At 32.9% G+C, this 15,723-nt stretch overlaps 1 protein-coding gene across 2 annotated transcripts in view; it reads right to left on the bottom strand.

The window, feature by feature from the left end:
* Positions 1 to 2,714: 2,714 nt before the first annotated feature.
* Positions 2,715 to 15,723, bottom strand: part of TMEM168 (transmembrane protein 168) — a 29,635-nt gene continuing 16,626 nt past the window's right edge. For both annotated transcript variants that reach the window (XM_010947644.3, XM_074367199.1), the window contains exons 3-5: positions 13,319 to 13,461; positions 11,345 to 11,619; positions 2,715 to 6,022 (exon numbers count right to left, since the gene is read on the bottom strand). In XM_010947644.3, coding sequence (XP_010945946.1) covers positions 5,475 to 6,022; positions 11,345 to 11,619; positions 13,319 to 13,461 — 966 coding nt within the window. In that variant the 3' untranslated portion in view covers positions 2,715 to 5,474. The remainder of the gene's footprint in view (positions 6,023 to 11,344; positions 11,620 to 13,318; positions 13,462 to 15,723) is intronic.

Here is a 15,723-nt window from a genome sequence, read left to right as displayed (position 1 = left end):
TTTTTTTTTTTTTTTTAATGAAATTTACTTTGGCTTTGAGTTCAAGATAGTGAGCACATGCCTTTTTACTTTTCCTCCAGGTCCCATTACATTAATAATAAAGGAATAAGCAAGTGACTATACTCTCAAGAAGCAGGGAATGGGGAGGCTCTATCCTAGACCAGAGATTTCAGCACACATCCAGAAGACAAAGTGGATAGAAGAGTATGAACTGGGAGACAGAGAAAAGCAAGCAGTAGCCTAGCATCTGAGCAGTCCAGCAGAACCCCAGGAAGACGAGCATCAAAGATCGCTCTGGGAAATTAATGAAGAAGCTGAGAAGTGGGGCTAACAGTGCAATTAATAATTGAAGGTCTTTATGTTGACTAATTGCCCCTCTTCCCTATGCTTATGTGCTTTTATAGCCAGGTGTTTACTCCCTTGACAAGATACTCAAACAGTTCTCTAAGGGGTATTTATACCAAGTAAAACCTTCCTTTTCCTCACCTGTGGGGGTCCCCACAACATAAAATATGGCTCAAAGCAGGGTTTGAGATCCAATTTCTTAGCCGTATCTTTGTCATTTGGAGAAAGTTACTTAGTTCATTGCCTCAGTTTCCTCATTCATAAGATAAAAGTACATCCATCATAAAAGGTTGTTGAGAATTTAATGAAATCAAAGTGCTTGGCACACAGTACCTAGAACATATTCAATAGATTATAGCCATTGTCATTCTTATTGTTATTAATGAATTAGTTGTTTTATGTGTAAAGGAAGAAAGGAATATGAAGGTTAGGTTTTGGAAAGAAAGAGTAATATCTCTTCTAATAAGGTAGGAGAGAAACAGATCAGAATGGATATCAATGCATGTGGGTGTAGATTACAAATCAAAATCCCCACCCTACCCCACTTTGCTTAGCAATACTGTGTAGAATGAGAAATCAGTACGTACAGGGATTCCAAAGAACCTAAAAATATCCATTATAAATTGCATTCAAATGGCATCCATCTGCTATTCCATATATATTCAAACAAAATTATTTGCTTGGAAAACCTCATTGTGCTACTGGTATTTCCAGGACATAAGACAAAGGATTTCTTTTTTTTAATATTCTGTATGGAGTGTCATTAACAGCCAATACTGTGTCCAAAGAATCTTCCGTGTTATGGAGTGAGGAGAATAGAGCAAAGAACCCAATGAAAGGTTAAAACTGCTTTGAAATCTTGTGATTTACACTAAAAATTAATGTAAATATGGCTGAATACATTGATATGTTTTAATGTAAAACTATTTTTGCTTCACATGGAGTAGACGTCACTGGTCTAGGAAGATATGCCATGTTTCTCACTTACCGCTTTCATACTGCTAAAAATATTTGATTTAGGATAGATCACTATTCTTAGGTCCAGACCAAACAGCAACAAGTTTACTTAAAATTATCTACTTACTCTAATCACTTTAAGTTCATATTTAAAATATTGTGAGGTTAGCACACATGATGACTGGCCAGTTTGATTTTTTAAATCAATCAAAATGGTTTGTACATAATATTAAAAAACTTAGTGATTAGCCTACAGTTTCCAATTTTGAATCACCTTTGGTCTAAGTAATATTTCCTAATAAACATAAATTACTTTATCAACAAAATAGTTGCTCAAAACGACTGCTTAAATTTCAGTTTCATACTTGCTATGTATTGCAACTAGCGAGTGTACTCCACGGGTTAGATACTTGCAGCTTCCCTAGCTTTTCCTGAACCTGCGTGTGTTCATAGGCCCATTTTTTTCTGATTTTACAGTCTCCTTGTCACTGTTAGGCACAGCCAAATTCCTCCTTAGTTCATCAGTCAGACTTAATTTCAATTTGTGATAAGTCTCCAATTTGTGTGTTTCTAATGGGAAATCAATGAAAGATTCGATCTTAATCATACCAGAGTCATGATGAAAAGGGACTCCACCCACAGAAAGCTACCTTTTGGTGAAATCAGCTATGTTTTTATTCAAACCTACCTGAAAGGTTTTCCTTTCCTAATCTTGAAACTTACCATTTTTTAACTACAAATGTGAGATTTGTTTTTCTTTCACTGATTCTGTAATGGTCTTTGGTAATCATTAACTTAATGAGGATCTTGAAATAATACCCACTTGAAGTAAAACTCTCAAGAAAATGTAGTAACTTAAACAATCAAGGTATTCCAGTTTCTCCTTGGAATTCTAAATTCATTCACTCAGTCAAAAGTATTTTTTAAATACTTTCTATCAGGGGCAAGGCACTGTTCTGGGTAACTGCATAGCAGAAACAGCAAGACATGTAGGCCCCTGCTTGGGAAGAGATGACAGTCTAGTCACTTCCTAATAGAGATGTTCAAAAGTTCTGACAGATCAAACTCCTTTGAGCATTTACTATCAAATATACCTAATCATATTCTTAAAATTAAGCCATTTTCTTCTGGCATACATAATGTTAACTATCACATCACCTGTGGAAAGGTAATATAGAATTTCACTTCAAAAAAGACTAATCTGAAAATGAATATATCTGTGTATATGCATGACTGGGACATTGTGTTGTGCACCACAAAAAAAAAAAAAAAGACTAAGCTCTAAATGTGAAAGAATACCTATAAGGCAGTACCCCAAAACAGAAAATACAGTTAAGTCAAAATTTACAAACAAAACGTAGTTACAAACGATTCTAAGGAAGATTTTACTCAAAAAGAAATCTACCCACTAATGCATTAAATATAAATGCCTTTTAATCAGGAATGTAACTTCTTAAAAGCATAAAACTTAATTAGAACGCTGGTCATAAAAATGATTTTCTCAAAAAGGTCTTTTTTTTTGGTAGGATTTAGTACTAAGAGGAGTGAGATAGAAAGCTATGCAAAGATAAATCCAAGTATCTCAGGAAGAGTTTAGTCAGAGCAAAATTAAAACAATGCTGAATGAAATAATAGCATAACTTGAAGTTACAGGAAAACAAGAGCTTGGCTCATTAACTTATCACATAACAGTGTACACTTTTTAAAAAGATGTTTTTATAGGAGGGTGTTTTTGTGGTTTCAGCAAGGTATCATATAAGGAAGCAAATTCAGTCAACATTCTGTTGAAAAAATCTCCATTTTATCTATTTTTTAGTGGAATGGTAAAATTTTGCCCTAACAATTTTTATCACTCCAATTCCTAAACATATGATACATAAAATGAAAGCTGTAATTAGTCTCATTGTTTAATTTTTAGGTAAAAGTAACCAGTGAATTTGTCCTTCCTGTAATTCCTTCTCCATACTATCACTTAATGTTTTAAAACTGGCATCTTTAATTTATAGTTTAATTTATAGTTTTTTGGTTTTTTGGGGGTAGGAGAATTCACCAAAGTGGATACTCTGTAACTTTTTGGTTAATAAATTGGCTCAAGTCACATTTTTAGCCCAGACCCTTTTCAGCTATACTTTTGTAGAAAATATATATCAAAACATTAGCTTTATGGTTATAAAAATGTCTGCTACTTTTTTTTTTTTTGACATAATAATACTAAGAGATTTATTGCAACAAACTGGCTACATGATTGTTGGACTGGCTAGGGCAAGTGTGACATCCGTAGGGTAGGCCACTAGGCAGGCCAGGCTGGAATTCTTAAGCATGTTGTCTCCTACCTTTTGAATGTGATTTTTAGTAAAATGTTAATGCCACTTTATAAACAGTGCAGGATATACTTTGACATTTGCCTTTCTCAGTAAAGAGATATGCTTTAAAGCTAATTTGTTCATTGCTGGCTCAAGAATTTAAAAGGAGATTCCACTTAATGTTAACTGTTTTTTTGTAGCTGTAAACTCATAATCTTAACGCCTGGCTTTTCCGCTACAGTATTTCTGAATAATAATTAAATACTTTATTTCATTTGGATGATATTGATATATATATGTAACCAAATATTGGTAAATTTCAAATCAATCTGTTACTAACCATGAGCTCCATGGACAATTCTTATGATTATCAATTTTAATGCATTAAAATATTCAATAACTTATTTTTACATTTTATGGAAATAAATTTTGAGAAAATTTTATTCAAAACATTAGGAAAATTATACTCACAACATAGAAATAATCAGACTATATAACAATACTGCATAGATAGTGGTATACAACTTCCCTGATACTAGCTAAGTGACTTCTTCCTAACTAAAACTTCAGTTTTCAAGTCACCAGGTAGCAAATGGTAGAGGCATTATTTCCTCTCTCTGAGGCTGGAAAAATGGCTTCAATGGTGAGAAGTCACACCATTTAAACAACAAAGATTATCCCCCAGTTTAATTCTGTTCCCTTCTTGTTACTTCCCACAGATGAAAATTTAGAATGTAAGGATTACTGGAACAGAATAGGAGGTAAATTACCTCTTAGGAGATAACCTGAGCCAAGCCTGCTTTAATCAGATAAAACACTGAATTAAGTTCTAAAAATTACAACCACACCATTATGCTTAACTAAAATTGCCAATATGAATCCTTTTTACATAATACATCACGTGTATACAAGGAAAAAAATGACCTGTTTCCAATCCTTTTTGACCTTCAGTAGGAAAAAATGTTACCACTAACGAGGATTTGAAAAATAGTTTTCATGGCAGACCATTAACTCTATAGAGCTCAAAATCATTTCTGAATACTGAAAATAGCTTAAATCAATGAGAAATTGCTAAATTTATTTCATAAGATTACTTTTTGAAAGGGAAGACAATTTACTTGGAAGGAATTTGTAGTTGAAAACATTGTTCATTAAGAAAATATTGTTACCCTGAGAAAGACTTAAAATTGCCAGTGCTTTCAAAGGCTCCCAACAATGCATGAAGGAGCAATTTGTAGGCTCTAGTTTCTTACAGTCACCTACATGAAGAATGTTCTGACCTAAACAGTGATTTGGGCTTCTCTGTGATGCTGGTAACAGGTCACAACCAAGACATGTAAATGTGATGGACTATAGGCAAATTTTGCATTCATTTCAAGCACACTTCTTCCTTTTGTAATTCTTCAGATAGTCTTGGACTCAAACCTACTGTTCACAAAAAATAATCTTCTGTATGCAAGTTGGTAGTTTTCTTATAATAGTAAACAAATTGTCTGGTTTATATTCTCTAGTCTATGCCTAGAAAATAAGGCATTACTAATTCTTCAGTGGCCACTGCAGAGCAGAGACAAGTGTCTTCTTTCCAATCAGAGGTATATGCAAACATTCCTCAAAGTGCATTGTTACTTTTAACATCTCTTATGCATTTACAAAGTCAGCCTTTGTGACTCCCTACATACTTTTAGTATAAAAGAATGCTTATTCCCAATACCTTACATATACCATAATTACTTGAGAAAAGACAAAATGAGAGCAGTGACAGAAGTAGCAGGATACTTTTCACAAATAAAAATACAATATACAAAAAATGGCAAGTTAGTGATAACTGGTAGTATGAACTCTCAGTAACATTCCACTTTGGGTTCCAAATTAAGATTTGACAAGTTTGAAGCCTTGTCCTGTGTCCAGCACAGTAGGAAGAAACCAACTCATTTTTAATCTTTTCAAGCACCTAAAACAAGTTTTGCAGATCCAAAAAAGGTTCAGACCACACAACCAATTTGCCAAATGCACCAGTGGATATGTAATGCGAGGAAAGTGTAACATCCAGTGCTTGGCCACATCGCTTCCCGTTGGCAAATGCAGAGTGTAGTCACTCCACCGTTTTGACACGCCATACACTGCTTTCACTGTGCGTCCCTTTTCCGTCCAGCAGATGTTATTACTGGAGTTGCAGTTATATTCTACCCAGTCTTTTGTAAAGTCACCCAGCTGTGGTGGGTCAGCTTCTTCAATATCTATCGTCTTTGTCATCTCTGCTCCTTGCACGGCAATATACTGGTCATTGATTTTTCTCACTTCTTTTACCCAAGGGGTTGAATTCTCACTGTCTAGTACGATAATGAGCCGGGAACAAAAGGAACCATTCTTTTCTCGCCACCATTCTAAAAGTGTGTCAAGGCGTAGTATGTCTCCACCTGTGAACAAAAGAAAATTCAGTAGAACAGTAATTTCTGAAGTCTCTTATTAAGAATACTCATTTGTCTTAAGTGTATTTTTTTTTAAATTCTTGGAATTATGTAAGCAAAAAAAAGGGGGGGGAGCATTCCTTTCAAAGTATCTTTTCAGAAGAATTTTTAAAAACAGAAAACAGACTTTCATCTTCAGGTAAGAATCAAAAACCAAAAACCAAAAGAAAAAAACCCCAAAACAAACCCAAAAAACCTCAATCATCCTGTTACTCATATTAAAGGGATAGGCTATGCTAAAATAAGAAAATGATTTTGTAATGTTAAATTTAGTGAAAAAAATTATATAGGAAAGCTAATACTCTACACTAGGGGCAGCAAATTGTGGCTCATGGTCAAATCCAGCCTGCCATCTGTTTTTGCATGGCCTATGAGCTAAGAAGTAATTTCACATTTTCAAATAGTTTAAAAAATTTTTTAAAAAACCCCAAAAGTTTGTGACATGTAAAAATTACAGAAAATTAAATTTCATATTATTTCCATAAATAATATTCATTTATTATATTCAGTCTGTGGCTGCTTTTCCACTACAGTGGCAGAGCTGAGTAGTTCCAACAGCGACCTTTTGGCCCACCGAGCCAAAAATACCTGACCCTACACAGAAAAAGTTTGCCTACCCCCGTTCTATATTGCTGATAAACTGTTAACTTATCCTCATATGTAGGTACATACTAGATGAAGAACACTTTTCCAACCAATACCATAAATGAGTTTATAATGGATTTATTTTTAAATCAGTTTTATACCTGAAAAACAACAAAGGATTAAAAGAAAATATACCCAGAAAGGTCTAAAGTAAATAAATTTCTGACCTAGAAACCTGTCTTACAGCTAGTGCATTTTACATATTGTTCACTGTGGATGGTTTTCTGCATTAATTTTGATTTTTAAAGATGTTGCATTAAAATATTACCTTGATTATTTAATTTTCAGCACCCTCTTAAATTTCATGCCCCAGGCAATTGCCATCCTCACCTCATGCTAGTCCTGGTTCTGTCTCAAATGGTACACTAACCCAATCATTCTGATTCTAGGAATTTATCCTAAGGAAAGGGCAGAAATGTGGAAATAAAAAATTACATATAAAGATCCATCTTCCCACTGCTATCTGAGATAGTGTAAAATGAAACAACTAGGGGAAGGGAAATAAATTATGGTATAACCTTATGAGGGAGTCTTAAAATAATTTTTGTAAAGAAATTTTAATGGTAAGAAAATGTCTGTATTAGGAGAAAAAGCATGACATAGAAGTGTATCTACAAAAATAACAGTAGTAGTAATTTCTGGGTGTTTGGATTTTAGGTGGTTTGTGTTATACTTTTTTTATATTTTCCAAAAGTTTTACATTGAGTATATGTACTTTTATAATTAGAAAAAAGTTCTGAGGGGAGGGATAAGTTGGGAGTTCAAGATTTGCAGATACTAACTACTATATATAAAGTAGATAAACAACAAGGTCCTACTGTATAGCACAGAGAACTATGTTCAATATCTTATAATAACCTATAATGGAAAAGAATATATATATGTATAGCTGAATCAGTATGCTATACACAAAAAACTAACACATTGTAAATCAACTATACTTCAATTAAAAAGTTTTAACATGCTACAACTTACTAATACAAACACCAACAACCTAACTTCAGAATATATTCTTCTACTAAGAGCAACCATCCTCTTTGCTAAACCATCAAAATGACGATACCGAGAGAGAATTCTTTAGAATTTGGATTCTGTCAGTAGTAACGACCTCTGAAGTTCACATTCTTCATGAATAGTTAATATTTTTGTATTCACCAGCCTGCTATATCTTAGACTGTGACAGTGAAAAATCTGTTTCATGAGTTGCTCTTACACTCTTGCCTATCATCTCAGAGGCTTGACACATTACTAATGTACTGCCTCACAAAGACCTCCAGAAGGTACCTTTTTAAAAATGATCAAGCTAACTTTGCATTATTGTCAGTTTTATTAAACTTCTCTGGAGATGAGAGGATGACACAGGTTACAGGAGCTATTATACAAATTCCATCTGCCACCAAACATTGTCTAACTTGCCTTCTACAACTATTTCAATAAATACTTTTCAGCACATTCTACACTGATTCTTATATATATATATAAATGCTCATATATATATTCTCTTTAGATATCAACAAAAGATTTAAAGCAGCATTAAAGCCCTTTAAACTGACTATTTCTCTTCTCTTATTTTGCTTTGCTTTCTCCTATGAATAAGTTCTATGTTGAATTTGGCTTTTGGCCCAGATGCAAAGTACTTACATTTATCTCAGATAACAGCCATCTGATGCAGTTCAAGTAATTGAGACTGCTTTTTAAAGGCTTTGTTTATCTGTGATAAACTGCTTTATGGGTTATCTGCATTTCCCCCATTTATTTCTATCTCTCTTGTCATTACCATAATTGTTTTTTACCCTCAAGCAAAGAGGCAAAAATATCAGGTACCATATTATGAAACCCCATAAATGGAGGAAGACTGCATATTCTAAGAAGTACTGTGAGTAAAAGTACGGGATAAAGGGCAAATCCAGATTTCTTTCTCACAGTGAGTTCCAGATCTGCTGTTCTTAACTTGCTAGCTGAAGTAAAACCCAGTCATGTTTCCTATTTAGAGGTTTTTAGAAAGATAACTATTCATAAATTCTCGGAGCTTCGAGTCCCTTGCTGCTTGGTTTGGAATGGATTATAGCATTTTCTTCAGAGCAGAGGTGTTCAACACTGTTACTGAGATAGAATTAGCCTTTGAGGGTTGTCTTGGGCAGGCGAGGGGTAGGAACTGACTGAAAAGACAGCTCAGACTTTGGGCCTGGTTTAACCTGCAAGCAGGCCAGGTGCCTCAAGTTGTGGGAGGATACAGTTGCTGAATTATGGAACAATACCTACCCCTTTTGGGAAAGGGAAGGTATGCTTTCTCTATGGTTTTTCTTACTTTTATAATAAAGTCTCTCACAAAGAAAGTTACACATACAGGAACAAATCTTCTTGGCTACTAGGATTATATAATGGTCAACTTATTAATGACATACTTCAAAAAATGTTATAAAGATATCACTGCAGAACTTAACTGCTAGACATTTACCTAAAATATAACCCTACTTTAAAGTTTAAGTCTTTATAAATTATTCCTAACTCACAGTAAATGAAAATTTAAGGGTACTGATATATTATGCTACTTATCTTGGTGTCTGTTACTCTTCCTAGGACAAGAAAAAGCTAATATAAATATTAATAAACTGAATATCTAGAATTTATTTCCAAAGTCATCTTTTTAAAAATAGTTGAAATAAATTGTAAAAGATTTTAGAAAAGTGCAAACTTTTGGAAAAATGTTTGTATTAAGTAATAAATCCTTCATGTAACCATATTACATGCTTACTTTTAAAATTATTTTATTACAATACTTAAAAACTAAGGATATATGCATGACCACCAAAATTATGCCTTCCCCCCTCCTTTAATTTGAGAAGAGTTTATTACAAGCATTGCAGTAGTTTTCAATAATCAACCCCTGCTTTTAGTTCTGAAATTTTAGTTCTGTAAAGATTTTTGAATGAACTATAATTTTTTTCTTTTGTGCGCTGGAGTACACAAAATGGTATACTTTACCTGGAATTGATATAGCCATAAAGGTTAAAAAGTTATTTTCTACATTGAGTCATAGAAAAGTTACAGGTAAAGTAAATGATTTTATAAACTACCATATTGAAGTAGTTTTAATATTGAATAGCATCTTCTATTTTCTAACATTGAAAATGGGTGAACCATGCCAACAAAAATATCTATTTAATCATAACATGCCATTTCTCTACCTTCATGATTTCCACCTTTGGCAGCAACATGGTACAATGGTAAGAAAATGTCAGGGGTCAGGCAGATTTGGGCTTGAATCATGATTCCATCACTTAGTAGTATTATGACCACAGAAAAAGGGTACAACCACTTTCAGCTGTCATTTTATCCTTTGAAAAATGAAGATGATAGAGGTCATAGGATTTACCCCAAAGAATTTTAAGTGAAGATTGTATCTAATAATGTATGTAAAGTAACATGCACAGTAGTAGCTGTACTTCAAAGGTGCTTGGTCTAAGTGTTAGTTTGCCCTTTACTCCTTCTAGACAGCCATTGAGTTACTCATATTTATTTGCAAAACCAAAAAATTATATAAAAATATGTTTATGATAAAACCCTCATTACCAATCTGGCATGAAATCAGTCAGATTAAGATGGTTTGAAATCATCTCTTCTTTAACCTTGAGTTTGTTTACTTTCTTCTAGAATTCCTGTGTTGGCGCTCTTCCTCCGTCCTTCCATAATACTTCTGTTTATATTTTTCTTTCATCTGAATCTTTTTCTACTTATTTTATGACTATTTTATTGTTTGTGTTTGAGGTGTAAAACATCTAAAATATTTTATAGAAAAAAGGATATGATTAAATCTAACTATTTCTAATTTAAAACAAGACAATTACCCTTTTTTCATGATTCATTCAGTGACCTCATCTATCAATCAATTACTTAAGGATCTCTTCCTATATGCCAAGCTCTCTTCTAGGCACTAAGCAAGTAACTCATAAAACAAAGACTTTGACTTTCAGGGTCTCTATTCTAGTTGGGGAGACCAACAAACACATTTACATATAAACAGGTCTCATTTCTTCTTTGGCAGGGAGATTTAAATTACCTCTTCTATTTACAGATAAGATAACTGAAACTGACAGAAGTAAAGTAACTAGCCTAAAACAACACTGTTCAGGCAAATTAGGGCCAGAACCAAGGTCTCTGGACATAAGGACTATTCCAACCGTATCACATCATCCGCTGTTTAAAAATTTTGGTGAGCTTTTTAACATAAGTAAAACTGCACAAGTGAAGAAACTACTGAAGTCAGCATCCATAACATTTAAAGACTTAGAAGTATTAGTCAAATAAGTTAATCAGCTTCTGAAAAAATGTAGCTATGTTTAATAATTCTGAAAATATTTTAAAGGGAAACTAATTATAAGTCTCAGATCAAGCAGTCCAATTGTTTTCTTCCAATCAATACAAGACAATTCTCAAAACCTTCAGAGATCACTAAAAGTACGCTAAACAAGTATGCTAGAGAAAAAGAAAACAGTCATATACATATTTGGTCAACTGTTTAGTGGAGAACTGAGAATTCTGGAAACTTAATGTTTCAGTGTAAAGGATAGAGTCCCATGAATAAGGATATCTTCATGGTAGTGAAACTGCCAGAGGTGGATTTACCTGCAAGGGCCCATTCTCCTGTACCGTGGGTGTGCCCACTGTAATACAAAACATATGTATCGTGTCTGGGTCCATCCACAGTCCGAAGTTCCAGGAAAGCTTTCAGTTTGGAATGTAGAGTATCAAAAGACAGTCCACTTGTGGAATAGTCACATCCATAGATCTCAATCATGTGATACGCAAAAAATCTTTGGATAGCATTAAGCATGCCAGTAGACCTCAAATTTAACTCCTGTACATGTTCTGGTGGAAGAAGTGTTGGTTGACCGTCAGGACTGAAAGAGGAGCAAAAAAAAAAAAGATTATTCTGGTGTTTTAAGAAGTGTTCGTTCTATGTCACATTCCTGTTCTTTATTTATAATAAATTATCTAAGGATCCTAAATTGCTCCTAATTAAGTGGCAGGATTTTTAAAATACCATCTTTTCTAAAATTCCTATAGTGCTAACAATTAAGCTTGGAAAATCAAAGCCCAGTTTCTAAAAATTATGTCTTACCAATAATACAATAAACAAACTGAAAGCTGGGAGAAAATCTCCAAATGTAGATACTGCAACTTTTTGTTTTTATTCATATCTTCTTACCAAAAGACAGATGAAAAAGCAAGAGGATACTAATTTTACCCCAAAAGTGTTTCAAGAACACCTGGGTGGGTACAATAATAAAGTTACTTTTTTCTTGAGAAAAAAATTTTAACAAACTATGGAAGCAATATTTTAAATTATATATTTAATTTCTATTTTGAAAAAGGCAAGTCTTTATAAAGTTTTGTTCAAGTTTTATTAACTTAAGATACATAAATGATAGAGGATCTTATGTTTTAATAAACAGCATTTTAAAACAGTTATTAAAATTTAGGTCCATTGCCTTATACCACTGAACAAAAACTGAAGGCTTAGACCTGATCTTGGAACACATGTAAAACGGTACTCTAGTAAAGATGATAAATCAAGTCTTAAAATTGTCAGAATCCTAAATCAATATTGAGGCAGGAAAAAAATAACTCCTATCCAGAAAAGGGATTGTATTAGGAATTTTGAAAACTTCACATTTTGTTTCATGTATTATCAATACTATTCTAATAATACTATGTAAGTTCTCATTAAAAGAATAAAACATTTCATCCCAGATTTGTATCATTTAGCAGCCACAAAAAAGTAAAAGAATAAGCAATGCATAATCAAAATTATAATGAAATAAAAATCTAACTGTGCAAATTACTATTTCCACATGTTCTTTCTGCAGAGTTGTCTTACTTTATGGGATCCTTCTAAATCTATTTCTTTTACTTCTCATAAGAATCTTCAACTTTTTATCAAGCCCTTAATATGGAGAAAAATATTTACTATGAATAGTCTATTTTGTGTTTTTATGTCAAATATTTGAAATCAGATAACATTTTTATTTCAAATCCTTCCCCCACCACTGCCATGGAAAGTATAAATACTTGGTCAATGGCAAAGAATTATTTTTTTCCATTTCAAAGGTACTTAAAGTATAAGTAACTATAAGAACTAATGTTCTTCCTAACATTATTCTGATATGGCCAGAATGGTGCTGTTGTTTGCATTTTAGATAAAGACACTGAGGTTCAGAGAAGTTATGCCTTACCTAAGGTAACACAGAACTAGAATTTAGGACTCTCAGGTCCAGTGTACATTCTGTTATACCTCACCATGCTGTTTCATGGGACATTTTCTTAAACAAGACATCCTTCTCTAAAGAAAGGATAAGACCTTAGAAAATTCATTCGTATTTTGACTTTTAGCTAAAATACAAGCTAATCACATTTATCAAAAATAAAATTTTAACTGACGATTATATTATTAGAATAGATAAAGGTTTTTAAACATTTGGGATAAATGAAAAAAAAATGCAAATAGTTTTGAAAAAAGAGCTATCGTTTTTTATTCATACAAATATTAGCAAAATGTTGAGTCAAGTAGCTATTACTAATTATACCAGGTTACTGTACCTGCAGAAGTTGGTGGGAATCACAATAGCATAGCCAACAGATGTTCCTCCTAAACAGTTACCCAGTTCATGAAAGAGCCCATGAGCCATGGATTCCAACGGCAAAACAATCAGAAGCATGCTCAAGAAGATTCCGTTTGTTGGCTAAAGAAATTTAAGACAGAACATTTACATAGTATATGAAAAGACTTATGTATGTGATATGCATATATATTTATATAAATTCAATATTTATTCACTTTTTACCCCTACTTCCAAGAAGGATAAAAAGGACAATTAATGACCTAAAAACAGTTATAAGTTGAAAGAGACAAGTATACATGGATGACCGATGAACCCTAAATTTACCTCTAAGCTTCTTTGGAGTTGTAGCAAAGTAAATACAGCATATCATATTTTAAAAATTGGTCAAATAACATCCTACCCAAATTAAAAAACAAAAAGAAACATAACACCTCTTAGTATAACAGAGAAAAAGTCAGAAAACAAATCCTTTCCTGTTAAAACCCACATGCTCTAAATCATTTTTCAAGTAACACACTCATTTACTTTATCAGAAAAGGTAGTTTTGAAAGGATTTTTTTTTCCTGTGCAAAGCCCAGAAATTAAGAGAAAATCTTAAAATGTAAGATCCTAAAGTTATCAAAATGAATTCCACTCTTGCATTAAACTTGTAATAGTTTTCCTTTGAAAAGTTCTAGACTCTCTATAGACCTATAATGTCAAAATTATATTTTTAAAAAGGGGGAGGAAAGACATTTAAGTCGCCTAAAAACAGAATGGAAAAAGGGAGGCAGAAGAAATATTGAGAAGGCAAGATTAGGTAATATTTGCAATTAAAAGAAACAGAAGATTAAAGGACTCATTTAAATGAAAAGAAAATGAAAAGACAAGAGTCATTCTGTCCTTACCTATATTTTTACAATACAGATAGTATTCCACAATCTTTGTGTTACAACTGTGTAACTACACAGTTGTGTGTCTATGTGCATGAATATACATTTTTCTAACACCAAAAAGTGGTTCATTTGATCAGAATTTTAATTAAAATTTGACTCCCATAATGGAAGAAATAAGCATCCCTTATTTTCGGTACATTTTAATTTTGGTACAAACTGATAACATTTGGTGTTGTCAATTAGGTAAACAGTACAGTACATGCTCAATTTAGAAACATTAGAAAATTCAAGTAAGTAAAAAGATATCAGAATCATTCAAAATACCATCATCCACAAACAGCTAATTTTTTAAAATATGTCCAGACTTTATGCAATAAATATTCACAAATACATATTTTGTTTTTTTAACAAAGTAGGATGACATTCCTCCAGTCAAAGGTCAAGAAGGTATTTTACATTATTCTCTAAAGACTTTGTTGTTTCACTCTGTATTTAAGTCTATAACCCAAAGGTAATTGATTTTTATAATCAATTGGTCCAAATTAAGTTTTTTATATAAATACCCAATTTTCCAATTACTGAAAATCTCAACTATTCCACATTACAGTGCTGTCTTTGTTACAAATCAATATTATGAGATCTGTTTTTGTACTCCCTTCTATTCCATTGGACTATTTGTCTATCCTTTCAAATACTCCCTATTGCCTTTATCTACTTTCTTCTTTCTGGGATGCCAGTAAAATGGGATCTCACTGTATCCTCTAAGTCTTACCCTCTTCTTCTGCCTAGTAGTTTCCATATTTTTCCCTCTTCTGAGCATGTCCTTTCATAGCTTCTTCTGGACTATGTATCTTCCAGTTTACTAATGCTCAATTCTGATTTGTCTTATCTGTTAAACTTGCACAATGAATGAATTGCAGGTATTTTATTTTCTGATTCTAAAACTTCTGTTTAGTTTTTTCAAATCTGCCTTGTCACTTTTTTAGTTTCCAACTTCCTACCATTATGTATGAACTTTATTTATTTTTTTAACTTGCTAAGTATGATGGCTTTCTGTGTTTGGTAATTCCAATACTTCAAGATATTTTTGGTCTGTCTCTTGTCTGTTGGTTTGGCTGCTTCTTGTTCTTGAGGCCATTGTGAGAGAGTTTGTGTGTATATCGGGTTATATTTATGAGCCGAACACTGTATGCAAAAAAAAAATTATATGACTTATTTCAGATCTAGAATAATTATACTTTCTACAGGAGGATTTTTCTTTCAGGGAGTTGTGGGCAGTATCAGTCTACATATCTTAAACCAGGTTTGACCAGTTAATCCAGGTTGGATCACTAGCAGGATACTATGTCAGGAGGCAAATCTGTAAATAGATTTAATGCACATGGCTCCATTTTCTTCCTTCAGTGTGTCATCTTAAATAGAGAGGTAATTTACCAGAGATTCCACCTCTGAAACTCTGGGCTTTGATTTTTGCTCCTCTTAGCAGAACCAGAAGTGCAGCTCAGCT

The sequence above is a fragment of the Camelus bactrianus genome, chromosome 7 (assembly GCF_048773025.1).
Source record: "Camelus bactrianus isolate YW-2024 breed Bactrian camel chromosome 7, ASM4877302v1, whole genome shotgun sequence".
In the NCBI taxonomy this organism is placed as follows: domain Eukaryota; kingdom Metazoa; phylum Chordata; class Mammalia; order Artiodactyla; family Camelidae; genus Camelus; species Camelus bactrianus.
Note: the sequence above shows the minus strand (reverse complement) of the source record. Positions and strands in the feature narration are given on the sequence as shown.